This window comes from Ambystoma mexicanum, chromosome 3p (genome assembly GCF_040938575.1).
Source record: "Ambystoma mexicanum isolate Mex_15411 chromosome 3p, UKY_AmexF1_1, whole genome shotgun sequence".
Lineage (NCBI taxonomy): Eukaryota > Metazoa > Chordata > Amphibia > Caudata > Ambystomatidae > Ambystoma > Ambystoma mexicanum.
Window position 1 is genome coordinate 1,186,201,179 of NC_090925.1, and position 23,992 is coordinate 1,186,225,170.

The 23,992-nt window shown below is 45.7% G+C and overlaps 1 protein-coding gene across 1 annotated transcript in view; it reads left to right on the plus strand.

Annotated features, from left to right (window-relative positions):
* The window catches only part of SMAD5 (SMAD family member 5), a 293,927-nt gene extending 272,395 nt beyond the window's left edge, over positions 1-21,532 (plus strand). The window contains exon 7 of the mRNA XM_069652605.1: positions 19,315-21,532. Within this exon, the coding sequence (XP_069508706.1) occupies positions 19,315-19,458 (144 nt within the window). The 3' untranslated portion in view covers positions 19,459-21,532. The remainder of the gene's footprint in view (positions 1-19,314) is intronic.
* The last annotated feature ends 2,460 nt before the right edge of the window (positions 21,533-23,992 follow it).

Consider the following 23,992-nt stretch of genomic DNA (forward strand, 5'->3'; position numbering starts at 1 on the left):
TTGATTAGTAATGGTGGGGAAAAGGAAGAAATCTCATGTCAGCGCCTGCTTACTTGTTGTCTGAGCAGGGGTTCGGGCCTTGGGTTCTCCTGGTCCGAACAGGTCCAAACGGGAATTACCCTTTTCTTCATCTGCCCTTCATTTCCGGCACCCGGGTGAGAGATGCCCTTGATCCACGAGTTAAGAGCAGAAGAAGCAGGGCTAGGAATGTGGTTGGGGTTCAGGCCAGCTGACCTAGATTCACTTGCACCTGCTCACCAACTGCAAAGGAAACTAGGCTGGAGGGCTGCTTAAGTAGGAGAAAAAAAGCTACACTCTCCCGCTCCCCATCCCCATTGCGCTATGTACCTATGAGATGCGGATATGGCGCATGGATCACAGAGAAATTAAGCCTGCTCTCTGTTAGTATCAACCCAGTCTCTTGAGTCATTTTTGCGCAACCTTGGAATGTGTGTGGAGGCGAAAGGCGAGGTGTTCCTCTGTTAGATCTTGATGACCTTTAAAGCCAAATCAGGTACTACGTGTATCCATTGGGATTCCCTGATGTGGCATTCAGTAGCTGATGAAATATCCATGGTATCTACTGAACATACATTCTTATTCATGGATCATGTTGCTGGACACAGAAAAGTCAGTCTGGACAGTGAGTTGTCAGTTTGTTGCACTGGGACATATTCAACTTCACATGTAAATTCTTTCAATTTCTCGTGTACCACCCATTATCAGAATGTGTATAAAGGGTGCATGATTAGTACCTAAGTGAATGTTCAGTCCCATACATACATTTTTAAATCTTCCAAAGGACAAGCAAGCATCACTGACTCAATGATAATTGTTTTCCAGACCGTCTGGTGGTGGTGGATGTGAAGGCTACAACATTCTCTGTGGAGTCTTGATGGTCCATCATACTTAGTGTAGTAGTATCAACGGTCATAACCATCGGGATGGGAGGTTGGAATTGAGGATGCAACGTTTGTCTTCAAATGTGGTCTGGCATATGTCGCCCTACTGCCAGGCATCAACCTTTGTTCAGCAGGTTGCATAGTGGCGTTGTTGGTTTCCAAAGAAATCTCAATAAATGTAGCATAATGTTAATTGTGCCTCATGAATGAGGGTCCTTCCGTGTAGTTACAGGCACATGTTTATTAACTTCAACCCATGTGGTTTTGGGCATCCCGATTGAATATGCAGATCTGTTACAATGTTAGATGATATGTTGCTGCTTTAAGGATTTACTTTTCCCCTTACGCAGTAAAATACCACTCGTGTCGATCTTACGAAGCACTTGAAGGAGGGAGAAGTTGTGCACTTGTTCAGACACCCCATAGACAGGTATTTCATCCTGGATCTAGATCAGCTCGGGAATCCCTTCTGAGGAGGTTAATGGTGAGCCGGCACTAAATGGGCGGAAGGCACTGGGCAGTTCTTTGAGAGACTCAGATTACTGTGTAATTAGCAGTTTTAAAAAGTGCTATATGCACAAAACCTGTATTGTCAAATGTATATTATGTCAGTTAATATCTGATCTTACAAACCAACACATAATATATAAAATTGACCACTTAAAAATGGGTACGGCTCCAGAACATTTGAATACACAGTAATCGTGAATGCTGAGATGTTGAAACACAAAGGCAGGAAGAAAGATCCTCTACTCCGCAGTGTTGACCGTCAAGGTGGCTAACGCGCTGGCATTCCTGGCCAGGTATGACGGGTAACTGTGGTACAAACTGGACCCAATTCTGGAGTTCTTGCCCAATGACAAGCATGTGGAGGTGGTTGCACTACTCCAGGAGGGTGAAGTGGCTTTGGGTCATGCCTTCACAGTGGCCTTGGACATTGCTGACACAGGTTTCCGGCAGATGGGGAACAGTGTCTGCCTTTGTCGTCGTGGCTGGCTTAAGACTACCAGTTTCTGTCAGGAGATCCAGACGATGGTACTGGACATGCCCTTCGACGGGGATAACCTCTTCAGGAATGCCGTCGACTAGTCCTTGCAGGCCATCAAGACGGATGCGGAGAAGGCTCGTGCCCTGGGTACTCCAACAGCACCGCTCTTCCTTTTGCACCTCCGGAGGAAAGTCTGGTAGATAGACGAAAGATTTTGGTGGAGGCTCCTCGTCGTACTGTCAGCCCTCCCAGTCCACGACCTAGGAGACCTACAGAGACCGTTCGAAGGCTTTCGGTGGAGGTGGTCAGTGCCGTCGTCGCCCCCAAGGTGGAACGCAGGCACAGAAACAGGACTGAACCAGCCAGGATGTCGTGCCCCCACCCATGCACCCCGGTGGGAGGCCGGCTGACGGGGTTCGTCGGCGAATGGAAAAATATCTCCTCCGACAGATGGTGCTGGACGCTCTCGCCCATGGACATGCACTGGAGTTTTGGCAAGTGTCTGCGGATGCCTCCGGTGACCCAACAGGAGCAGCACATCCTTAAGCTCCTGCAGGAGGTACGGGCCATGCTGAGAAAGGGGGCAATAGAGCAAGTCCCAAGACAACTCCGGTGCTCCGGAGTATACCCCAGATACTTCTTAGTCAGAAGGAAGACAAGGGCCTGGAGGCTCATTCTAGACCTATGGCGTCTCAACAAGTACCTCAAGTCCCAGAAATTCTGGATGGTCACATTGCAGCACCTGCTTGGCTAACTGGAGGAAGGAAACTTCTTGACGTCGTTCCTACGCTTCGAGGTGTAGGGAAGGCACTACCAATTCCAGGCCCTCCCTTTTGGTCTAAAGTCTGCTCCCAGGGTGTTCACGAATTGCCTGGCACCAGTAGCGGGCCATCTACATCTACGAGGGATGCACGTGTACCTGTACCTCAAAGACTTGCTCATCCGGGCCAACTCAAGGGAGGTCACTGTCGCACACACAGACGACCGTCCAGCTGCTGACTGGTCTGGTATTCTCCACCAATTATCCAAAGTCCTGCTTGATACCATTGTAGGCTCAAAACGGTCTCCTGCCTAGCAGAGCCTTCCGAGGAGAGGAGTGTGCATGAGCCACCCACCCACCCCCTGTGAGTGTGCATGAGCCGCCCACCCACCCCCTGTGAGTGTGCATGAGCCGCCCACCCACCCCCTGTGAGTGTGCATGAGCCGCCCACCCACCCCCTGTGAGTGTGCATGAGCCGCCCACCCACCCCCTGTGAGTGTGCATGAGCCCCCCCACCCATCCCCTTGTCTGTGAGTGTATATGAGCACCCACCCACCCCTTTGCCCCCTATGAGTGTGCATGAGCCGCCCACCCACCCCCTGTGAGTGTGCATGAGCCCCGCACCCACCCCCGTGAGTGGGCATGAGCCCTCCACTCCCTTACCCACCGTGAGTGTGCATGAGCCTTCCACCCACCCCCTTTACTCCCCCTGAATGTCTTGATTGCCCCCTATGCCCCTGACCTTCCCTAGTCCCATTAATTTCAGGCATTACCTCAATTGCCGTCGGCATAGTAATCGTAGCCGCCATTCTTTCTCATCCACCTGCCCTTTCCACTTCCTTTGTCACCCCCTGTTTTGTTAAAGCCGGGTTCTACCGCAATTGCCATCAGGCATAGTAATCGCAGCTGCCGGTCTTTGGAGACACCTTGCCCCCACCCCAACCCCCCCCACCTTCTTTGCAACCACCCCCCCCCCCTATGTCCATTAGCACTTACTCCTATAATGTGTCCCTTGACTTAGGATAGCAGCTTGTCTGTCCCCCTCCTTCCCTCCTTGTCTTCTCCTCCCACTCCCCCCAGCACTATTATGATTCGTTGTTTGACATATTATCATAGTTGCTTGTTTGTTATGCTCTTCCTCCCTCTCTCCAATGCCCCCCCTCTACCTGCCGCTCATCTTTTTATTCATGCAGTACATTAATTGTCGTCATGCATAGTAATGTTTTATCTCATTCTTTCCCTCCCCCTTTTCTCTTAATTGTTCCTTGCACTTGCACTATCTGAAATGTCACCAGGATGATTGTGATAGTTATTTTTCTCATTCTTAATTGTTTGAAGGACTTTTAAGAATGTAATTGTATGCTCCCATGTTACCTAGCTCCTTGAAGCACTTTGAAACACATTGTGTATAGGTGCTATACAAATAATCAATTCAATAGCGGCACTGCTGGGCAAGGTTCAACGGCTGTTGTTATTGAAGAACACCACAATGAGCACCATCAAGTCGCTGCTCGGCATTTCGTCATCGTGCCTTTACCTTATCAGACTATGCAGGTTGTGGATGCGGCCTCTTCAGGAGTTCCTGGATGCCTGCTGGATACAAGTGGCCGGAAGCTTTGCGGACAAGATCCCTCTCGCGTTACATAGGGCAGTGAGGTGGCGTACACGCCAATGTCGCCCGGGGGACAGGATTTCAAACCCTCCCAATACCAGGAGACGGTCACCACAGATGCTTCCCTAGAGGGATGGGGAGCCCACACCGGACGTCTGCACGCCAGAGGCCTGTAGCTGCTGGAGGAGAAAGATCTCCACATCAATCTCCTAGAGCTGCGGGCCCTCAAGTCTTTCCTTCTGTCTCTGAAGAGCAAGGTGGTGAAGATTTTCAGACACCACCACCACTACAATGTTCTACATCAGGAAGCCGGGGCGCCCCAATCCCCAGCACTCTCCAAAGAGGTGCAGAGCTTGTGGCCCTGGGCTGTCGGACAAGAGATGGTCCTCATCCCCTTTCACCTGGTGGGAGTCAGGAACAGAATCGCCGACTCCCTCAGCAGGGAGTGGCGCTCGTGCCATGATTGGGAACTTCAGCAGGACCAAGTGGACCGAATCTTCATCAAGTGGGGCAGGCCCCGGATCAATCTGTTTGCGATGGTGGCAAACTCCAAATGCCAGACGTTTGCCAGCAGATTCCTTCAGCCGGGGAGCATGGGGGACACGTTTGCTTTCCTGTGGGAAGGCCTGTTCCTGTATGCATTCCTCCCATTGCCTCTCCTGCTGCGAGTCATCAATCAACTCGGTGTCGATGCAAGATGATACTCGTTGCCCGGCAAGGCCGAGGCAGATTTGGTACCCGGACCTTCTCAGCCTGTCGGCATCGCCTCCGGTCAAGCTGGTGGTGGTTCCCGATCTGCTCACCGGAGAAAGAGGCGCAGTCCTGCATCATGACCCAGTGTCGCTGAATCTAAGGGCTTGGCCCTGCAGCCCTAGAGTTTGGAGGATACGAGTTGCCGGCGGACTGCAGGGAGATCCTTGCCAGGGCCACAGTGTCATCCACTCTTAAGTGCTACGGTCACAAGCGGGAGCGTTTTGCTATGTGGTGCCGGTCACAGAAAATCACCCCTCTGAGGGTCATGGCCCCGCAGATTCTTCCATCCTTGGCCAAGGGGGGGGCTGGCGCACGCCTCTATCAATGTGCATCTGGCGGCTATCTCCCGCTACACCAGCTCTCCAGAAAGATCTTCTCTTTGGTCCCACTGTCTTGTCAAGGAGTTCCTCAAAGGACTGTCTCAAACTTTCCTGCTGGTGAAGGCTCATGCCCCGGCGTAGAAACTCAATGTGGTTCTGATGAGGCTCATCGAGCCTATGCATCAGGCCCTTCTCAAGTTCCTCTTTTGGAAAACTGCTTTCCTTATGGCCATCATCTCTGCCAGGGGGTTGGCTGAGATCCAGGCCCTATCCTGCCAACAGCCATTTTGAATGGATTGTGTCCTCCAACGTATTCCTCATCTTAGATATATTTGTCCAGCTTTGCTGCTTCCGAAATGTTTTCTCGTCAGAGGGCGCCGTGCGTCGATGTCGTTGAGTCGAAGGCCTCTGTCAAGGATGACGTTGTTGGGTATACAAGTAGCAAACGCAGCGCCCGTTGGCCTCAGTTCCATTTTTCCACAGTACGTGTTGCTTCGGAGGCTCGGCGCTCCTCAATAGTTCTGTGACGCCGTTATTGTGAAGAAGATATTAGAGATGTCCTCATCGTCGACCTTGACTACCCCATGTTCGGGGTTCAAGAAATGTAAAACCTGTGGTTCCAAAATGTCGATCACAGATCCGCACCGAGAATGTCTGTGGTGCCTCGGCGAAAACCACGACATGGAGGCCTGTACGAGGTCTCTGGCAATAACAGTCAAGTCCTTGCGAGTGAGGAAGGGAAAACTACAGGTAGGTCGAAAACCCGACAGAAAAGCCTCAAGCGTCAAGCCGAGATCCCATGAGGAGAAAGCTCGACGCAAAAGGCAAAAACATAGGTCTAGATCCCGAAGTGGTTCACACCACTCTTCGTCTTAGACGAAAAAGTCTAAAAAGAGACGCCACCGGTCCCCTTCCACCTCTTCTTCAGACGAATCCCCCAAGAAAATGAAATGCCCCACAACACATTCTTCCTCCAAAGAATGGAAAGCATTTAGAGTTAAAAAGATGGAGGTTTTTGAAAAGACTAAGCCTTGGTCCGCGCCTTCCTCGGAAGCTGGCCGAGAGCGTTACCGTTCCAAGACTTGCGCGCCCTCGAACGCAGGTGATCGAAGGAGGAAAGATCAGGAACCTTACAGGACCCCGAGTGATAAAGATCGCTGGAGTTGAGTCGACCGCTCGAGGTCATCGATGCCGTCCGGAACCCGACACACCTCGAAGGACGAGCCTTCGAAGAGCGTCTAGACGCTCTCAAAGCCAGCTCCGTCGACGACTGCTATTTCGTCATCCACGCCTTTGTCGACGTCGTCCCCGTAGCCTTGGGTGCCAAAAGTTTCAAAGGCTCCAGTTCAGCCAGAAACTGACAAAATAGCAGCAAAAGAAAAAGCTGCAAAGACTACAAAACCTTAAGCCTCCACTGTAACAGCTACTCCTGAAAAAATGTATAAACCTCTACCAAGGAAGGAATATTTTAAATCCTTGACTTCAATTTTTGAAGAACAAGAAAGGTCTGAGGAGGAGGATGTTCCTTTTGGCCTAGAGTATGGCACCCCCTAATGTCCCAGAATGTCTAATTTCTGAGGAAAGCAGAATGGGGGATTTAGTGGAAAGCTTGCATAACGCAAGCGGCATTGACACATCACCTGAGACAGATTTTGGCAGACCAGAACCAGGGGAACATGCCAGTTCCTCAGACAACAGATGACAAAGGTGGCAGAATATTTAGGATGGGCTAGACCACCAACTCAGTTCATCCAGGATGACTTGACTGACATATTGGTTCATGGCCCCACCGAAGATCCGATTTTACCCTTCCATGTAGCCTTACAGAATAGGGTGGCCAAAAATTGGGAGACCCCAGACTCAATTCCTCCACTTCAAAATACTGCCCTTCCAATAGCGACCCCGGCTATCTGTCCAAACACCCTACTCCTGAGAGTCCGGTGGTCCAGGCAGCCACAGCTTCTAATAAGATGGCATACCCTTCCATCCCTCCGCATAGGGACTACAAGCGTGTGGATGGTTGGGCACGCAAGGTATTTTCAACTGGGAGTATGGCATTAAAATCGACCAGCTCCACATGTGCCTTGGCAAAATTTTCGTACACTCTGTGGGAGTGCATTGCAATGGCGGCCGAGCACATACCAGAAGCAGAAGAAAGGGAATGGTTCCTAGCCATAGTTAAAGATGGAAAGGTAGCCATGCAAAAATCCATTCAGTCTGGATTGGACAATGCAGATAGCGTAAGCAGGTCCATGGCCTCTAGCACAGTAATAACCAGATTTGCGTGGTTGCGAAAGTCTGGTTTCGCACCAGACGTGCAAAACCGTCTTTTGAACGTGCCCTTTGACGGGTCTCACGTTTTCGGCAACAAGGCTGAATAGAGCCTTGAGAGGTTGCAGACCTCAAAAGCAGCAGCCAAATCTTTAGGAGCTGCTATTAGGCATCCTCAACCTTTTCGTGCATCAGGACAATCTTGGAGGGGACGATCCTATCATTATTACTCCTCTTATGGAAAGGCGAGAGGAATGGCCAGTAAAAGAGGCCATAGAAAAACCACTTGAGGTGGACGAGGTAAACGTGCTAAGCCAGCCCCCGCTGCAGCCTCTTTGCTATCAGCAGCTGCAGCAACTGCCACAAAACCACTTTGAGGACTTGCATCACAAGACACGTGTAGGAGGCAGGCTGTCACAGCATCTGCAAGAATGGCGAGCCATTACTTCAGATGTTTGGGCTCTAGAAATAATAGCCCAAGGTTACTGCCTTGCTTTTCTAACATAACCTCAAAGCAATCCACCAGGGAGACGCTCTTTGAAGCTTCCAGACCCGCTCCTACAGCAGGAAGTTTTAACCCTGCTAGGGAAAGGTGCTACAGAATCAGTACTTGTAGCGGAGAGGAACAAGGGATGGTACTCCCCATATTTTATGATCCCCAAAAAGGACAGAGGACTGAGATCCATCTTGGACTTAAGAGGCGAGATTATGACTGGACACCGTTCAAGATGGTTACTCTTTCTCAGATCCTTCAGGCCCTTCAACCTCAGGATTGGTTGGTGTCATTGGACCTTCAGGATGCTTATTTTCATGTGCCAATCTATCTCAAGCACAGAAAATACATGAGGTTTGCGGTTGGCGATTCGCATGATCAGTTTCGAGTCCTACCATTCGGGTTGTCCTCCGCCCCGAGGGTCTTCAAGTTGATGGCAGTGGTGGCAGCGCACCTCAGGAGAGGGGAGATTCACGTCTACCCCTACCTGGACGATTAGTTGATCAGGGTGCGTTCTGCTGAGCAAGCCCTGAATCATCTGAAAGTCACCTGTGACTTCCTCCACAAACAGGGCATCTCCCTCAATTTCAAGAAGTCACAAATGACACCTTCCCAACAGCTCCAGTACATAGGGGCTGTACTAGACACATCCTTGGGTACGAGCTCGCCTCCCAAGTTAAGGGCTCAAGACATTCCTCAGATGGTTTCCTAATTCCAAAATGCCCAAAATCTCCAGGCCTACGACTTCTTGAGGTGGCTTGGCCTCATGGCATCCTGCATTTTCCTAGTGCCAGAAGCAGGCCTGAGGATGGGATCCCTTCAATGGGCTCGAAAGACTCCATTGTCCCAATTCTCAGGACAAATGACGGATCTCCTTCAGATACTGAACAAGATTCGGCAGGATCTTCTGTGGTGGACCTGCACAGAGAACATCCTAAAAGAAGAACATTTTTGGCAACCATGGCCGAGTTTACAGTAGTGACGGACCCTTCACTCATGGGGTGGGGCGCTCATGCCAACGATCTGACAATCGGCGGTCGTTGGTCTCCATCGGAGTCCAAACTACACATCAATCTTTTAGAGCTGAGAGCAATCAGACTAGCGCTGAAGGCTTTTCTGCTGTCAGGGGAAAAAATGTCCTGATGACGGACAGCACAGTGGCCATGCATTACCTAAACAAAAGAGAAGGTGTAGGGTCACTACCTCTGTACAGAGAGGCAGTGCTGCTCTGGTATTGGGCAATTCAGGAAGGAATCTCCTTATCAGCAGTTCATCTAGGAGAAGAATATGACGGCGGATGCTCTGAGCAGGCAGAGTACTGTGTCCCACGAGTGGGAACTGGCTCAGGAAGTCCTTCAGGAGATCTTCACCCTTTGGGGAACCCCTCAAGTAGACCGGTTTGCGACCGGAATCAACCTGGAGTGCGAAAGGTATTGCTCAAGGGAATTTCCCCTGAGAGGAGCCCTAGGGGACGTGTTCATGGTGGAGTGGAACTTCCCACTGCTATACGCGTTTCCTCTGATCCCCGTCATTCCTCAAGTCATCAGGAGGCTAAGACAGTTCAAAAACCACATGATCCTAATTGCCCCAGATTGGGCCAGGAGAACGTGGTACCCGGACCTTCTAGATAGGTCCATCTGCCCTCCGTTACGTCTTCCTCAGAGAGAGGACCTTCTCTCACAAAAGGGGGGCCAGGTTCTCCATCCAGAGGACAGGACTCAATCTTCATGCTTAGTATCTGAAAGGCTGAGATACAAGGATTGGGACCTTCCGGATGTCGTCATGGAGGTGTTGCTTTCGGCGAGAAGGCCAGCAACAAAATCTTTGTACAGTTGCCGCTGGAAGATGTTTTGCAACTGGTGCAGGGAAAAGAATGTTGATCCTTTACTGTGTCCTATTCCAGAAGTATTATCCTTCCTCTTATCATTGGCACATAGAGGTCTCAATGTTGGGACAATTAAAGGTCATCTTGCAGCGCTTTCCATCTTCAAGCGCTCTTCGGAAGAATGTTCCTATTTTAAAATTCCTTTGATAGTACAATTCTTAAAGGGACTCACCAATGTGTTTCCTCCCTCTTCTTTCCAAGTCCCAGTTTGGGGCCTTAATCTGGTTCTAAAGTTTTTGATGTGTGCCCCTTTTGAACCTTTGCACACATGCCATTTAAGATTACTAACAATGAAAACCGTTTTCTTGGTTGCTTTAACATCTGCACGAAAAGTGAGCGAGTTGAGGCACTGTCTTCTGGGCCACGCTATACTGTGTTCCACAAGGATAGAGTTGTATTGAGGGTTAAACCCTAGTTCTTACCTAAAGTTGTCAGATTTCCATTTAAATCAGAAGATCATTCTGTCCACGTTCTATCCTCCACCTCATCCCAGCAAGGAGGAGGAAAGATTGCACAGGCTGGACCCGGGTAGAGCTCTAAGCTTTTACATTTCTAGGCTCTCCAAGCTTAGAGTGGATAATCAACTTTTCATTGGCTACACCGGAAGGAAGTTGGCTCAATCGGTGTCAAAACAAACCCGATCAAGTTGGATTGTGCTTTGCATTTCAGAATGCTACAGATTGCCAGGCAAAGATCCACCAGAAGGCTTGAGGGCCCATTCAACCAGAGGCATTGCCTCTTCAACAGCCCTTCAAAGAGGTGTTCCCATAAAATCTATTTGTGAAGCAGCGACTTGGTCTTCGCTGCAAACTTTTTCTAAATTCTATAGTCTGGATGCTTCCCACTCTAAAGAGCTTGCTTTTGGTAAAGCAGTGCTGTATGCAGCTACAAAATATAAAAAATCTACTCCCTCCTCCAAATAACTTTTACACTGCTTTGGGAGTCTATCTAAGATGAGGAATACGTTGGAGGACACAATCCATTCGAAGAACAAGTTACTTACCAACTGGTAATGTTCTTTCGACTGGATGTTCCTCCAACGTATTCCTCATCACTCTCCCATCCCACCCCTCTGTTTTCCGGTGTTATTACAGCTTCAACTCTTGCAAGGCTGACACCTGGCTACCTACACTATCTATACAGCAGAGCAAGAGGGGAAAAACAGAACTGAGGCCAACGGGCCCCGCGCGTGCTACTTGTATACCCAGTGATGTCACCCTCGACGGATGCCTTCGAGGGACTTCGACTCGACGACATTGACGCACGGCACCCTCTGCCGAGAAAACATTTCTGAAGCAGCTAAATCTGGCCGAATATATCTAAGATGAGGAATACGTCAGAGGAACATCTCATCGAAAGAACTTTACCAGGTAAGAAAGTAACTTGTTCATCTGACTTTTCATGAATCGAAGGTGGTGCTATGGATGCCCCCCCCTCATTCATGCCAAAGGTTCCATCGGAATCCCACCTCAATGAGCCTTTGGTGTTACCTGTGTTTTTTTCCAAAGCCTTCATCACCGGCTAAAAGGGCCTTGAACTCGGTGGGACGTTGCTTGTGCTCTGAAGTTCTTCGTGGCTTGCACAAAGAATTTTCAGAAGACGTCTCAACTGTATGTGAACTTTGGTCCTGTGAACCATGGGAAGGCCTTGTCCAAGATCTCCAGGTTGCTCTCTCGCTGTATCACATGCTGTCATCGGTTGGCAAACCGACCACTGCCCGGCCATCCGAGCTCCCATTACCAGAGTGATCGCTGCGACAACGGCGTTCCTGTCTGGTGTCCCTGCTGGACATCTGCAGGGCTGCTACGTGGAGGTCCACGCACAACTTCACAAAGTTCTACAGCGTCGACAGGGATTCCAGAGAGAAATCAAGAGTCAGCCAAGCAGTGCTACGCAACCTGTTCACTTGAGGTGAGTCTGTTCCAGAGGTAAGAGTATTTGCTTCTGTTGAATCTTGCCACCTCCCGTGGTTGTGTAATGTTGTACTGCTATTTATTCTTGATTCATGGGCATGTGAATCCATGCCAGACCCCATGCTGGAGAAGGAACACATTACTTACCTGTAACTATTGTTCTCTAGCATGTGTCTGGCAAGAATGTGTATGCAAACCCTCCCTCCTACCCCCCTGCAGCTCTTCTTGTTCATACTGCCACTGTACGTACTACCAAATCTGAAGATGGCTGCTAGAGGAGGGGCTTAGGTGGAGGGCACTCATTGGCTGGGGGCAGTATGACCCAGAGTGCAGTGATTGGTTTGGAGGAAAAATACAGTTTGTAAGTGAAAGTGAAACTGTTTTTACTTTAAACGAGGATTCCCAGCCTGACGGGGAATGTTCACGAGGATGTGAATCCATTCCAGACTCATGCTGGAGAAAAATAGCTACAGTTAAGTAACTTGTTCCTTACACATACAAACCCGGAGAGGGGGCCAACAGGTTCTGGGACAGTGAAGAGTGAATTGTGAAGATTGGAGGGAATCTCCCTCTGTCTGGTGGTCATGTAAAGCCACTGACCACCAGTGAAGGGTCAAGGGCCCAGGAACCAAAGAACACCGCAAGTCCTCTTCCTAGTGACAGTATGGGAGAAAAGGGCTCCAAGTAGCCAAATACAAAGAAGAGAAATGCAGTCTGGGACCCGAAACCACAAAAGAAGATGCCTACAAGTCATCATCTTTGTGGCAGTACCTGGAAGGAGAGTGAACCAGGTCGGCGAAATCAAAGCAGCAGAGAAATACAGGTCTGGTACCAACATCACAAGAGAAGAGGAGTACAAATTATCTTCCTTGCAGCAGTACTTGACAGGGGAGTCAACCAAGTCTGCCCAAGTTGGGGCAGTGGGAAGCCTAGGTCCGATGAAAGACTGAGTGTTGAACTGTGAAAGCAAAGTGAAAGAGTGGTCAGGGAAAGGAGTCATTCCCCGTGGTGGTGTTGAATTGTGCAACCAAGTATTGAACTTGTTGAACTGCAAAATCCAGATGCCGGAGAAGTGAGTCATCCTCCTGGTAACCAAAGTTGAAAAGACTTTCTGATACAAAGTGTTATATGATATGCAGTGTACCTAACAGACAAGTGCTTGAACTTTCTTTTGTGTTGGAGGACAATTTTAACCCAGGGAAGAGAGCCATTCCCCTAAGAAGAAGCCATAACCTGCAAGTGAACTTTTATCCCCAGTCCAGAAGAAGGGCGTCACACATCTGGACCAAGAATGTCTACTTTATCTCTAGTTTAGTTTTAAGTGTAAGGGATGGAAGTGGGGTTTTTGACACAGGATGGTGGACTATTAATTCACAATTCCATTCTGACAGAACCCTTAGTGTTTAGTTGAGCTATAGAAAGCCCCTCTTGGAGATGGAGAAAGTTGTGTTCTCTTTATTTTCTTGACTAATAAGTCTATAGCAATCACCATGCCACCTGTGCGCCGGTCTCTTCCTTCACCACCCTTGCAGAATATTACTCTTTCCTTCTTTATTTTATCAAAGTTCATATTTAGCAAACTTACCGTATTTCTACTTGGCTCCCCTGCAAGGAATCATTTTATTTTCCATAAACTATCAATCTTCACATTTGACAATGGTATTTCTTTTGTATCCCATTCTCCTTCACTGAGCGTTTTGGACATCGCACTTATTTGATCACAGTTCACATATAGTAACTCTTCTTTTGTCCTAGGACGTGTTATTCATTCTGTTACTTTCCTCGTTATTCTTCCCATGCCTACCTGGTCCCCCCCGTTACCTTCCCTCTTCTTCGGAAACTGTACTTCTGGGTCTGGCAGCAGTTTCTGTTCTTTGCTGAACTTGCAAGCTGGCGTGCTGCGTCCCACGCCTGCGCTCAATGCACTTCTATTTTGTTCGGTATCTCACCAGGGAACCGTGGCGTCTGCAGCAGCACTCCTCTGATGGTCTCAGTGTTGTTGCACATGTCTGCTGCCCACCCTGACTCTCTCAGGGTCACGCCACCACCAATTCCTCTTTTCTCCAGCTTTTCAGTACGCTGATAGTTCGGTGTTCATTCACTTGCCCGACAGCAAGTTTGGATTTTGCAGGTTCCACTTCCTGCAATAGCTACACCTCTTCCCAGTTTTTAGTTTTAGGTCAGCAGGGTTCTCTATTCCCCCCTCCCCCCCCCCACCCCCGCACCCTATGTGGTGGGATTCTGCTTTCTCTCTCTCCATCTGTACTCATACCCCTTCCTTATATGACAAGTGTTTTCCTCTCAATCCACTCGTCTCAGTGGATTGGTCAGTTTTAAATTTAAGAAATATTTTCTTTTTCTTGTGAAGAATAACATCCTTCAACATCTTGGGTGCAGTCTTTGACAAGATTTGATAGTCCCATATATGCCATTAGGCTTACTGGTGAAGGGAGTTCCACACAGAAAAAGAGTTCTTGTCCCCAAAGGGGGAGTCTCTCCCAGATAGGTCCCACTTGCCTCGACCCCTAAGGAGGGTGTTACAAAGTGGGCTCCCCTCCCTAGTCTTACAGGGGGGGGCTCCCCTTTTGGGAGAAGGGACGAATTTCCGTGATTTGTCACAGTGCATAGTGTGCCCCTACAGTGTAATATTAACCGTTTTTTTTTCCCGAGCGCTGTTCAGTCCTGGACTGGACTTCTTGAAATGTCATTTGAAACGTCATCAAAGTCTGTGCAGTCATTAAGTTGGAGCAAGTGCTTACATGAATTGACCCTTGCTCACAGAAGGCACTTGGGCTGTTTGGCGATACTAGAGAGGAATGCCGATCCCTCCTAAAAATAGAAAGCTGGTGATAAACTTGTACGATTTGGGAAAATTAGGAAAAATGCTATTAAAGCTTAATTGCCTGTGGGCAGTAATGGCCTTGTTTGTGCCTGCAAGCCAAATGTATGTGCCCAAGTGAAGCAAGGGCACATGGTGGTTACATAAGACACCCTGTTGTCTGCTGGAGCAGGCAGTAATATGATTTGCACCCGGGGCCATGTGTGAGGCAGAGCCCTGGGAAAAAAGTCTGCTGCCGAGGAAGTGTATTCCTTTTCTTCTTTTCTACAGCAGGAAGGCAGAGCTGCAGGGGGAGGTGAGGATAAATGCTGATAGCAGTGTCGAGGAAGGGTAGTGCTGCTGATGCCAAACAGGAAGTATGGGAGCGTTGTGAAGGATCCTACAGATCCCTCATTGGAACTATGTCTTAAGTCTCCTCCCAGGTGCCAAGGGGAAGGCAGATGCTTCCTGATCCCAACCCTGGGGGCGGTGTACAATGGGAGGATCACCTGGGAGGAGACCAGGCCTAGGGTCGTGCGGTGATTCCGTGGGATGAGATACACTATCTTTCCTCTGACAGGAAGTTTCTTACCACAGTACCTATAGATGTGATGGCTTTTTCTCATTTTAATGTCTCTCAACCTCATATTAGATCTAAGGTTGTGAGCGCCAAGTTATAAAATCAGAACAAACTAAAAGAAAGATCCTTTTTGGTATCCCAGACTAAACGCCTTCCTCAAACCCAAGGGTACAATGTAAAGGATTATGGAAATGTCTTCACCAAACCATCTTCCTCTGTAATAGATCATTCTTACAACCCCTCTATTAAAAACCTTGAGGGAATTAAATCTGCCCTTTTATAAATAATATAGCAGTTGCAGTTCAGTATTCAAAACTGAAATGGAGTTTTTTTTCTCCAGTGGAATGGAACAGGAGTTCAAGATAGTTTAACTCATGGTTATTCCAGAAGGAATAACAGTCGAGTACCATAAACCAAGAGACAAGTCTAAGGAAGTATGAATGAGAGAGAACGATGGTTAAAAGGAGAGGGGTCTGATGCAAGAATAACAATTAGGTTTGTTGTGAAAGTGTTCCGATACATGTTGTTAAAGGAAACTGGAGGGTTATATCGAGAATGTTGTTCCGTCTCTTGGCTTTGGAAGAGGGGGATTTTAGGAAAAGCAAAAGTTTTAAATATAACTGTGTGCTTAATAAATAAATAGCAGTTGAAAAATCTAACTTTAGTTGAAGAATCCTAGAGGTACTGAGACGACGAAGAGGGCTGAAGAGGCATTCCGATGTAGTAGTCGGGCAATGAAGCCTAGTAGCCAATGCAGTAGTCGGACACTTAAGGATAATGTCCCGCAACTGAAGCGTATCATTGAACCTGTGAGGCATAAAAGGCCCCACCAGGAAAGGAGGAGTTGGAGCTGGAACGAGAGCTGGAAGGCTGGCTGTATTGGCAGTAGCAAAGGAGAAGCACAAGGGTGGCAAATCGCAAGAGTGTGGAAGAACAGAAGGGACGCCGGAACATGGAGACAGCAGTTTTCACCTGCAAGTTCTGAGAGAGTCCTGCTCTTCCAAATTCTTAAGTGCAGAGCCTGCACAAAGGAAGACGTGCAGGAGGCTGAGTTTTCCCTATGTGAGCCATGTTGTCGTGATTGCAGAGCTGTGGAAGTGCTGGAGACTAAGGCCAGAAGCAGAAGGCAAGTCAAGGGTCCCGTAGGGAAAGACACTCCCAAATTAAGTGGCTGGACCGGAGACACCCGTACTGAAGAAGGGTGCGTGTCCCCAATGAGTCAGAAGCAGTATCAGTAGAAGCGGTAGACGAAGTCGGGAAAGAGGTGCAACCCGCAGAACCAGTGTTTATGAAGCTGGTGAGTGAAGCACAGCGTTCAAATACACAGGGCAAGCGTTGCCGATAACTGTAGCCAACTCCTAAGTGACTTATATATTACTGAATTCGAGAGAAATCTGTTTGTTCTATCTGAAGTTTCATTCACAATGTAATTGTAGCACTCGCTTATAACTTTAAAGATCCATACTCGTGTGTGAATTTAAAGTACTTAAAAACCATTGTTGAAGCATCTAAAGACTGTTGCTGTATAATAGAGTGGTTGTGTGTCCGTAATTAACAAGAGGGAACGCTCACTAAACCATTACCGAATACCTTACATTGTCAATTTACAAGTTACAAAGAGTGATAACTACTTCAGAAAAATGTTGTGTGTGCCTAATTTTAATTCCCGAAGGAAGTCAGAACTTCATACTTTGCCGTTGCATGGAAATACAATTCTTTCTTAAACTTTAAAACTTAAAATAATCTTGAAAGAGGCTTCATGTGCCCAATCGTGTTTTCGCTTAAAAGACAACTCTACACTGTATCCAGAAGTGACATTTTCTATTTCAAATACGTAGAGTCTAAAGTATTGAAGCAGAACAAGCATTGCCCAAGCCAAGTGGCAACCCCTTTTTACAGTGAAACCAGCCTTGCCAAGGGTTAAAGAGCTATCTAACTACACTGTGAAGTTGTTAACATTCAAGTGGCCTAAGAAACAGGTACACCATTGTTAGCTAAAGCTGAAAGAGTGGCACATAAGCTTCTGGGTAATTATTTGGGCTGATAACTGGGAGAAAGGTGGGTGCAAAGCTGGGGAAGGGGAACCAAATGCTTTTAATAAATACTTAGAAGTAAAATACAACCTGTGGTGCTAAAGACTGCTGAAGCCAGAGAAGAACGAGTCTTGTGGGCAGGAGCAGGTTGTTCTTGTAGTAGTAAGACAGACAAAGACGCTGACCCTTTTGAGAAAGCCATTAAAAGGAAGAGTTCCTTGCCTACCTGAAGCTGTTGAAGTGCCTTGTCGAAACCTACCTAATACTTCAAAAGTACTGAGCAGTAGTAGTAATACTTGAACTGAGGTGGTATATTAAGTTGTCAGTAGATGTCACATTGAAGTGGTTTGAAGCAGTAACATACTGTGGGACAAAGGTGACTGTTCTCATAGTGGCAACAGTAGAAGTGTGTTAGTTGAAAATAGAAGCAGCAGCACAGAAGAAGCACCCTGACAAATATACCAAATGAAAAGCTATAACTGAAGAAGTCCTAACGAGTTGTGTCTTATTGACATTGGGGAATATTACTTTTGAACTGTGACTAAATGATCCCGGTAGAAGAGACAATTTACCATCATAACCAGGATTACCAACGGTGCTGTTTCTTTTCTGGAAGTTGGAAGGACATCTTTTCATCCAGTGGATTTTTGTTTCATGAACTTTTGTTTTGAATTGGAAGTAACAAAATCTGGTTCAAGACGTTTCTTTTGATTTTTTGTTTTTGTTTTGTTAGTTGACTTTGAAGCTTGGGGAAGGGACCTTACCCAGGTTAAGAGAAGGCCATTCAGACATTTTGTTAATATTGTTTATTATATTGTGTTGCTATATAATTTCCTTTGTATGTTTGTTGTTTCTTGTGAGGGACAGTCTTCCCATGATAGAGAATGTGCCTTAGCCTTTAAAGTAGGTAGGGAATTCCTCTATAGAGTAGGGCAAGCTAGGTATTTTCTTTATATCATTTCTTTAATAAAATGCAGATTTTTTGAGAAATCTGCAAGCAGTTGTCCGCATTGCATTACTGCCCCTCACAGCGCAGAATGCCAGGTAGAATACATCATGTTCCATGGCTACCTTGGGGAATATTGCACTAAAACATTGGATTCTGATTAGCTATCAGGATTCCAGCGCTGTTCCCCGGTTCCTAATAAAACCTATCTGAAACTCATTTTCTTGAGTTCCTGTAAAGACTTTTCAATGGGATTTGTGTAAGAATATTTAAGATTTTTGTTAATATACAAATGCAATATAAATAGGCAATGTTTGAATGGGAATCACCACCAGTCTGCCCACAACACCAGAGGTGTTTGGTGGCAACAAGGTTGTGCATGAAGAAGCTCATGAGCAAGGACTGTCGGTGTGATGGCACTAGCTGCTTGAAGCTGGGGATCAAGCAGGCAGGACATCGCATCATAAGGGTACTGGATGTTGAAGGGATGAAGATGAGCGCATGTGTGAACTGGCAGTACTTGTTGCCATTGTGGTGAATAATCAAAGATGTTCTGTAAGCAGCATATTGACAAATGCAGATATTTTTAAGTTCATAAACAGACTGTACAGTAATAATATTGGTGCTCCTTCCTGTGGCTCAGCTCTGCTCATACCACCAATACAAATGAATCTTTTTTGGCTATATGGGTGGAAGCGAGGGCTGGGGGTGAGTTGGGGGGGTGGGGTGTTTACCTGTGTTGTGGAGAGTAGACTGCTTGACTTTAGGGCTGGTTTGAGCTTTTTGGCATTATCCAGGACATATAGTGTTGCCTTTAGGGTAAACTATTTGAATTGCGCATCCATTAAATGTGGATGTGTCCTGCATTGGTCAAGTTGAACAGCCCTTTTCTCTTAAGACTTGACATGCTCAATGCATCTACAAAGATGCATTTAACACAGTCAAGCTCACTATAAGCTTGTCAACCTTGCTTTAAGTACAATATTACTTGGGGTACATATGTTCATCTGCTTAAAATGTATACGTTTTTTGTTTTTTAGGGTTGGGGAGCAGAATATCATCGACAAGATGTAACCAGTACGCCATGCTGGATCGAAATTCATCTTCATGGTCCGCTTCAATGGTTGGATAAAGTCCTCACACAAATGGGATCTCCACTTAATGCTATTACATCTGTTTCTTAGTTTGCAGCATTATGGACAGCCCATGTTTTTGATGTGGAAGTGTTAATGCGGCAACGTTTAAGGTGCAGAGACCGTGAGCTGCTTGAAGACCAGATCAAATAGTATTCTTTTTTATGTTGACCAACAAGTTGTGTATGACTTTCTTTTTATAAATGACAGTGTTTATGTACATGCATCACACTACAAAGCTATTTCAAACCAAAAGGAAATACAACATGCAGAAGGTATGTTTCAGTACCGTGCTCACCTGGAAGTTTGTTTTAACTGGTTTTGCTTTGTAGCTCATGAGAGCAGAACACTGAAATGCGTTGACATTTTATTAGGTGCAAATACCAAACTTTGCAGCTGTTATTATTGCAGGTTTTGTTTGCATCAGGGGAGTGTTAATCAATGTAATGTTTTTTTTGGCTTCAGTTGTATAACATTTATGCAGCAATTAGTAGTTGATATCACTTATATTCAAAACTAAACAAAACTAAACATGTGTAACCCTTTTCCTGGATTGCATCTTTCCATACCAGGAATTGTTGTTTGGTTTAATTCTCACATGTGCTATCTAGGTTTATGTTTTGAGTTTAAGACAACAGTATTCATTTTTATTGTATATACCTTAACCTTTTATATCTTTTATAACTTTGTTAACATGTAATTTCCTGTTACTATGCATACAATAAAATCTGTTCTCTAGAGAGGGGTTCTTAGAATTTAAGCCTTACATTTTCCATACCTTCTGTGAAGACCTCAGAACATATTTTCAGGCCCTTTTTAAAACGTTCCTATTTATTCTTCTGAGGTCTACTGGTATTGCAACACTATGCCAACTGTGTAGCACAATTCCTCAAACTATCCAGTACTGGTAATCAATCAAGCTACTTCACTTATCTAATTAAGACATACAATTGGGACACATTGTGCTAAGGAAACCAAAGAAGGTCAAAGGTTTTTAATAGAATGTCAAAGGAAACCTAAGGAGAGCAATGTTCTCCAATGCAAGATGTAAGAAATAAAAGATAAAATAACTGCTTGAACCGATTCTCCGAACCCACAATAATCACCCTTCAAGCATGCCCATTTGAATATAAGGACCAGTTTTGCCCTGGTTGAAAAAGTTAGCTTTTGATTTAATGACTTTTACTGAAAAAAATCTTGCCAGATAAGTCAAAAATGGTTACTTTCCGAGGGCTCCAGTTGATTGTCTATGCTTTCTGGGTCCCCACAATGAAGCACAAGTAAAAATAGAATTACACTACCAATGCAGAGAAGGGAGAAAATGAAGGTGAGGCTTGTAGCTTTGACACTTGTCAATTAGGAGTGTTGGTTTTTCTCCTCTGCCGCGCTCAACACACTATCAATCAAGGTAATGTAATAAGAGAGTATTTACAAATAAGTTTCATGTGATCAGTGCTGAATTTATTTGATAGCATATAATTGATGCAACATTTCACTATCCTTACAGGACATCTCTTGTAATAACACAATTGTTCTAAAAAAAAAGGAATAAATGCACATACGTTTTCAGAACGTATACATGTCACTCTGTTACATGATAGCCTCTTGTCTTGCCTATTGACGGGCTCTGAAAGTACAATCATCAAATTCACACATTGATCCTTGATTAACTAGAAATACAATCTTTCACATAAATCCCTTGTTTGCCTCACAAATTCCTTTATTGCCGACACGTGTTTCGACCCATTGGGGTCGTCATCAGGGATAATTGGAATCACAACTTTTGCTAAATATCCTATATTGAAATCATATAACTGTGAAGAGCCTTCATTAGAATAACCCTGTGAGGAAAGAGTAAGGGCGAACAAAACAGTTGTTAAGAATATTGTGTTATCTCCATTTACAGTGGTTGTAACAGCACATCTCTCACTGACTTGTGTTATCAGTTGAACTGTCTGTTGTGACTTGATTGCAATTGTTTATACTTAAAATGCATCTCTTTCTGTGTACAATATAAATAGAGGAGCCACAAAAAGGTAATTCGTATGTTTGCACAAGTTAACCTTCTTACTGCGCAAATTGGAATGTGCATACATATTAAAATTACCTATTGGGTTAATCTCCAGAGCTTTGGGAACGTCCTGTTTGTATATTGGTGGTTGTTCGGGTTCAATACCGATCATATATGTGTTGCCAATTGTCAGTTTAGTTGTACATTGCTGCCTTTACTACCTGTTAGATAAAAAGAGGTCCTGTTTAAAATTTGGCATCCCTTGTAGTTAACCGCTCCTTGTGGCTTTCAAAATGTTCCAACCGGCCCAAGCTACTAGGCATTCCGGCTGAGGCTGTCAATTTCTGATAGACTTGGGGCTCCTGGCTGTCCTTCGGATGGCTCTTTTCAGAAATGTAGTAGTAACACAGTTAACTATGGGCAAATTTCCTTTTCCTGTAATGTAGCCCTTTTGAGCACTGGCCCAGGTATTGTGTCTTCTAGAAGCCTTGTCACTGCTACTGGGTGCCTGTATGCTGAAACACTTTTATTAATTGTTTGATAGCCCCGCTATCAACGACCCATCTATCCATTGGCTATTTGTCCGGGCTACAGAACATCTTGTGGATTTGGACAACGACACAGACGAAGCGGGTAAACAAGGAAAAGATATACCCATTACCAGGTCCAACCTATCCAGCATATCCTTCCAGTAGTTACGTACTCTTGTACACTCCCACAACATATATAGTAAAATGCCTGCCTCCAAACCACAACCCCAGCACAGTCACTATGAACCAGCTCAAGTTTATGCAGACCTACAGGTGTCAATATAAACGACCCAGTACCTTCTGATGAATAAGCCTCACATTTAAATCCACTTTTGCTATTGAGCCCGCTCACAAAATATATTCCCAATGTTCTGCTGTAATTTCACACTGTACATCTGTCTCCCATTCCCGTCGCAATTAATGCTAATGTTCCGCAAATCCCAGTTCCATTGGGAATAATTTATGAAAGGTAGAGACTAATCGTGGAAGTTTGTTGAAGATCTCACACAAACCTGGCCTCTTATCAAGCAGTGATTGTAACAAACTCATTCTATCTTATTAACAGCCTACTCAGTGCCATTTGCCTTTCCCTTTTCTCTAAGCAGTATTTACGTCTCAACACTTCAAAACATAACCTATTTTCATTCTTTAAAACGTCACCAGTCTTCATAATCCCTCTCAAAATCCAGCTCTTCCATCTCAGTGTTCGATTATCAATCTGCAGTGCAGGATTATTCGATATGGAAGCCTGATAAGTAAGGCTTCCCGTTTCCTGTTTTTACTGATTTTTACATGTAAATACTGACGGAAATCAATCTTTCTGTCTGTATTTATTTATAGAAATGGAAAAAAAACAGAAAAACATGTCTTTCTGTCTGGTTCTCTGTGATGTCACTCATACATTGTAGGCCAGTCGCATTGCAGATTGGCAGCATAGAGAGTGTAAAAGTTGTATACAAATAGCATTAAAGTTCTTCAAATTGCTGACCGCATATATCTTAAGACAGCCGCAGTCACAGGAGCAACCGTTTGTTATGGGAAAAATTGAGCCAGCATGCATTTTTCTTTTAGAATAAATGCAGACAAATACTGGTTGTGAATTATCTTTTTATATATGACAAAAAAGAAATGTGGATAAATACAGAACAAAGGCCCAAAAATAAATATGGAAACATACAGACGGAAATGGCAGAAAATAATTACCACTTAACTTCACATCTAGATAGTATTTTGTATGTTAGCATGCGCCACACTTAGATGGAATTCTGAACTTAAGCATGCGCCACATCTAGATAGTATTTCTAGATAGTATTGTGAATGTTAGCATGTGCCACACTTAGATGGAATTCTGAACTTTTGCCTGCGTCACATCTAGCTAGGATTGTGAATGTTAGCATATGTCACACTTAGAGAGAACTGTGAACATTGGCCCACGCCGCATCTGGATGGGATTGTGGAAGCTAGCAGGTGCCACACTCGCATGGAGTTAGCAAGGTTAGCAAATGTCAAACTTAGACAGAATTTTGAATGTTAGCGTGTTAAATGTCATATAACCCACTAACCAAAAATCTCAAACCTTCTGCATACTTATCTCACTCAAAACAACTCACACAACCATCTCCCGGACAACAAGCCGCACGCAATTTACAACACTGCCACAACACATAACCTGCACCAACAACACATGAGGACGGACATTGATCCGATATTCTCACCTAAACTCGGCACCGGGTGTATATCGAGTTGAAACTGCCAACGGAACACCACTCCTCTCACTATCCTACTCTCGCTTCACCATACTAACCCAACCCCCACCTTCTCGTTTACAGATCCGCCAGAGCGCCCGGGGACCAACTCCGTTGGTGACGGTGCGCGGTACAAATACCTTTTAACATATAACATAACTTACTCATAAGTAAACCACCAATCCTGTTCATTCTCTTCAAACCAAGTTACCAACGCCAAACAAGTAGCCTCATTGGAGGATAAGGAATTAATTATAGAAGCTTGTCTATCCCTAGGGTATACATTGTCCAATGAAAAC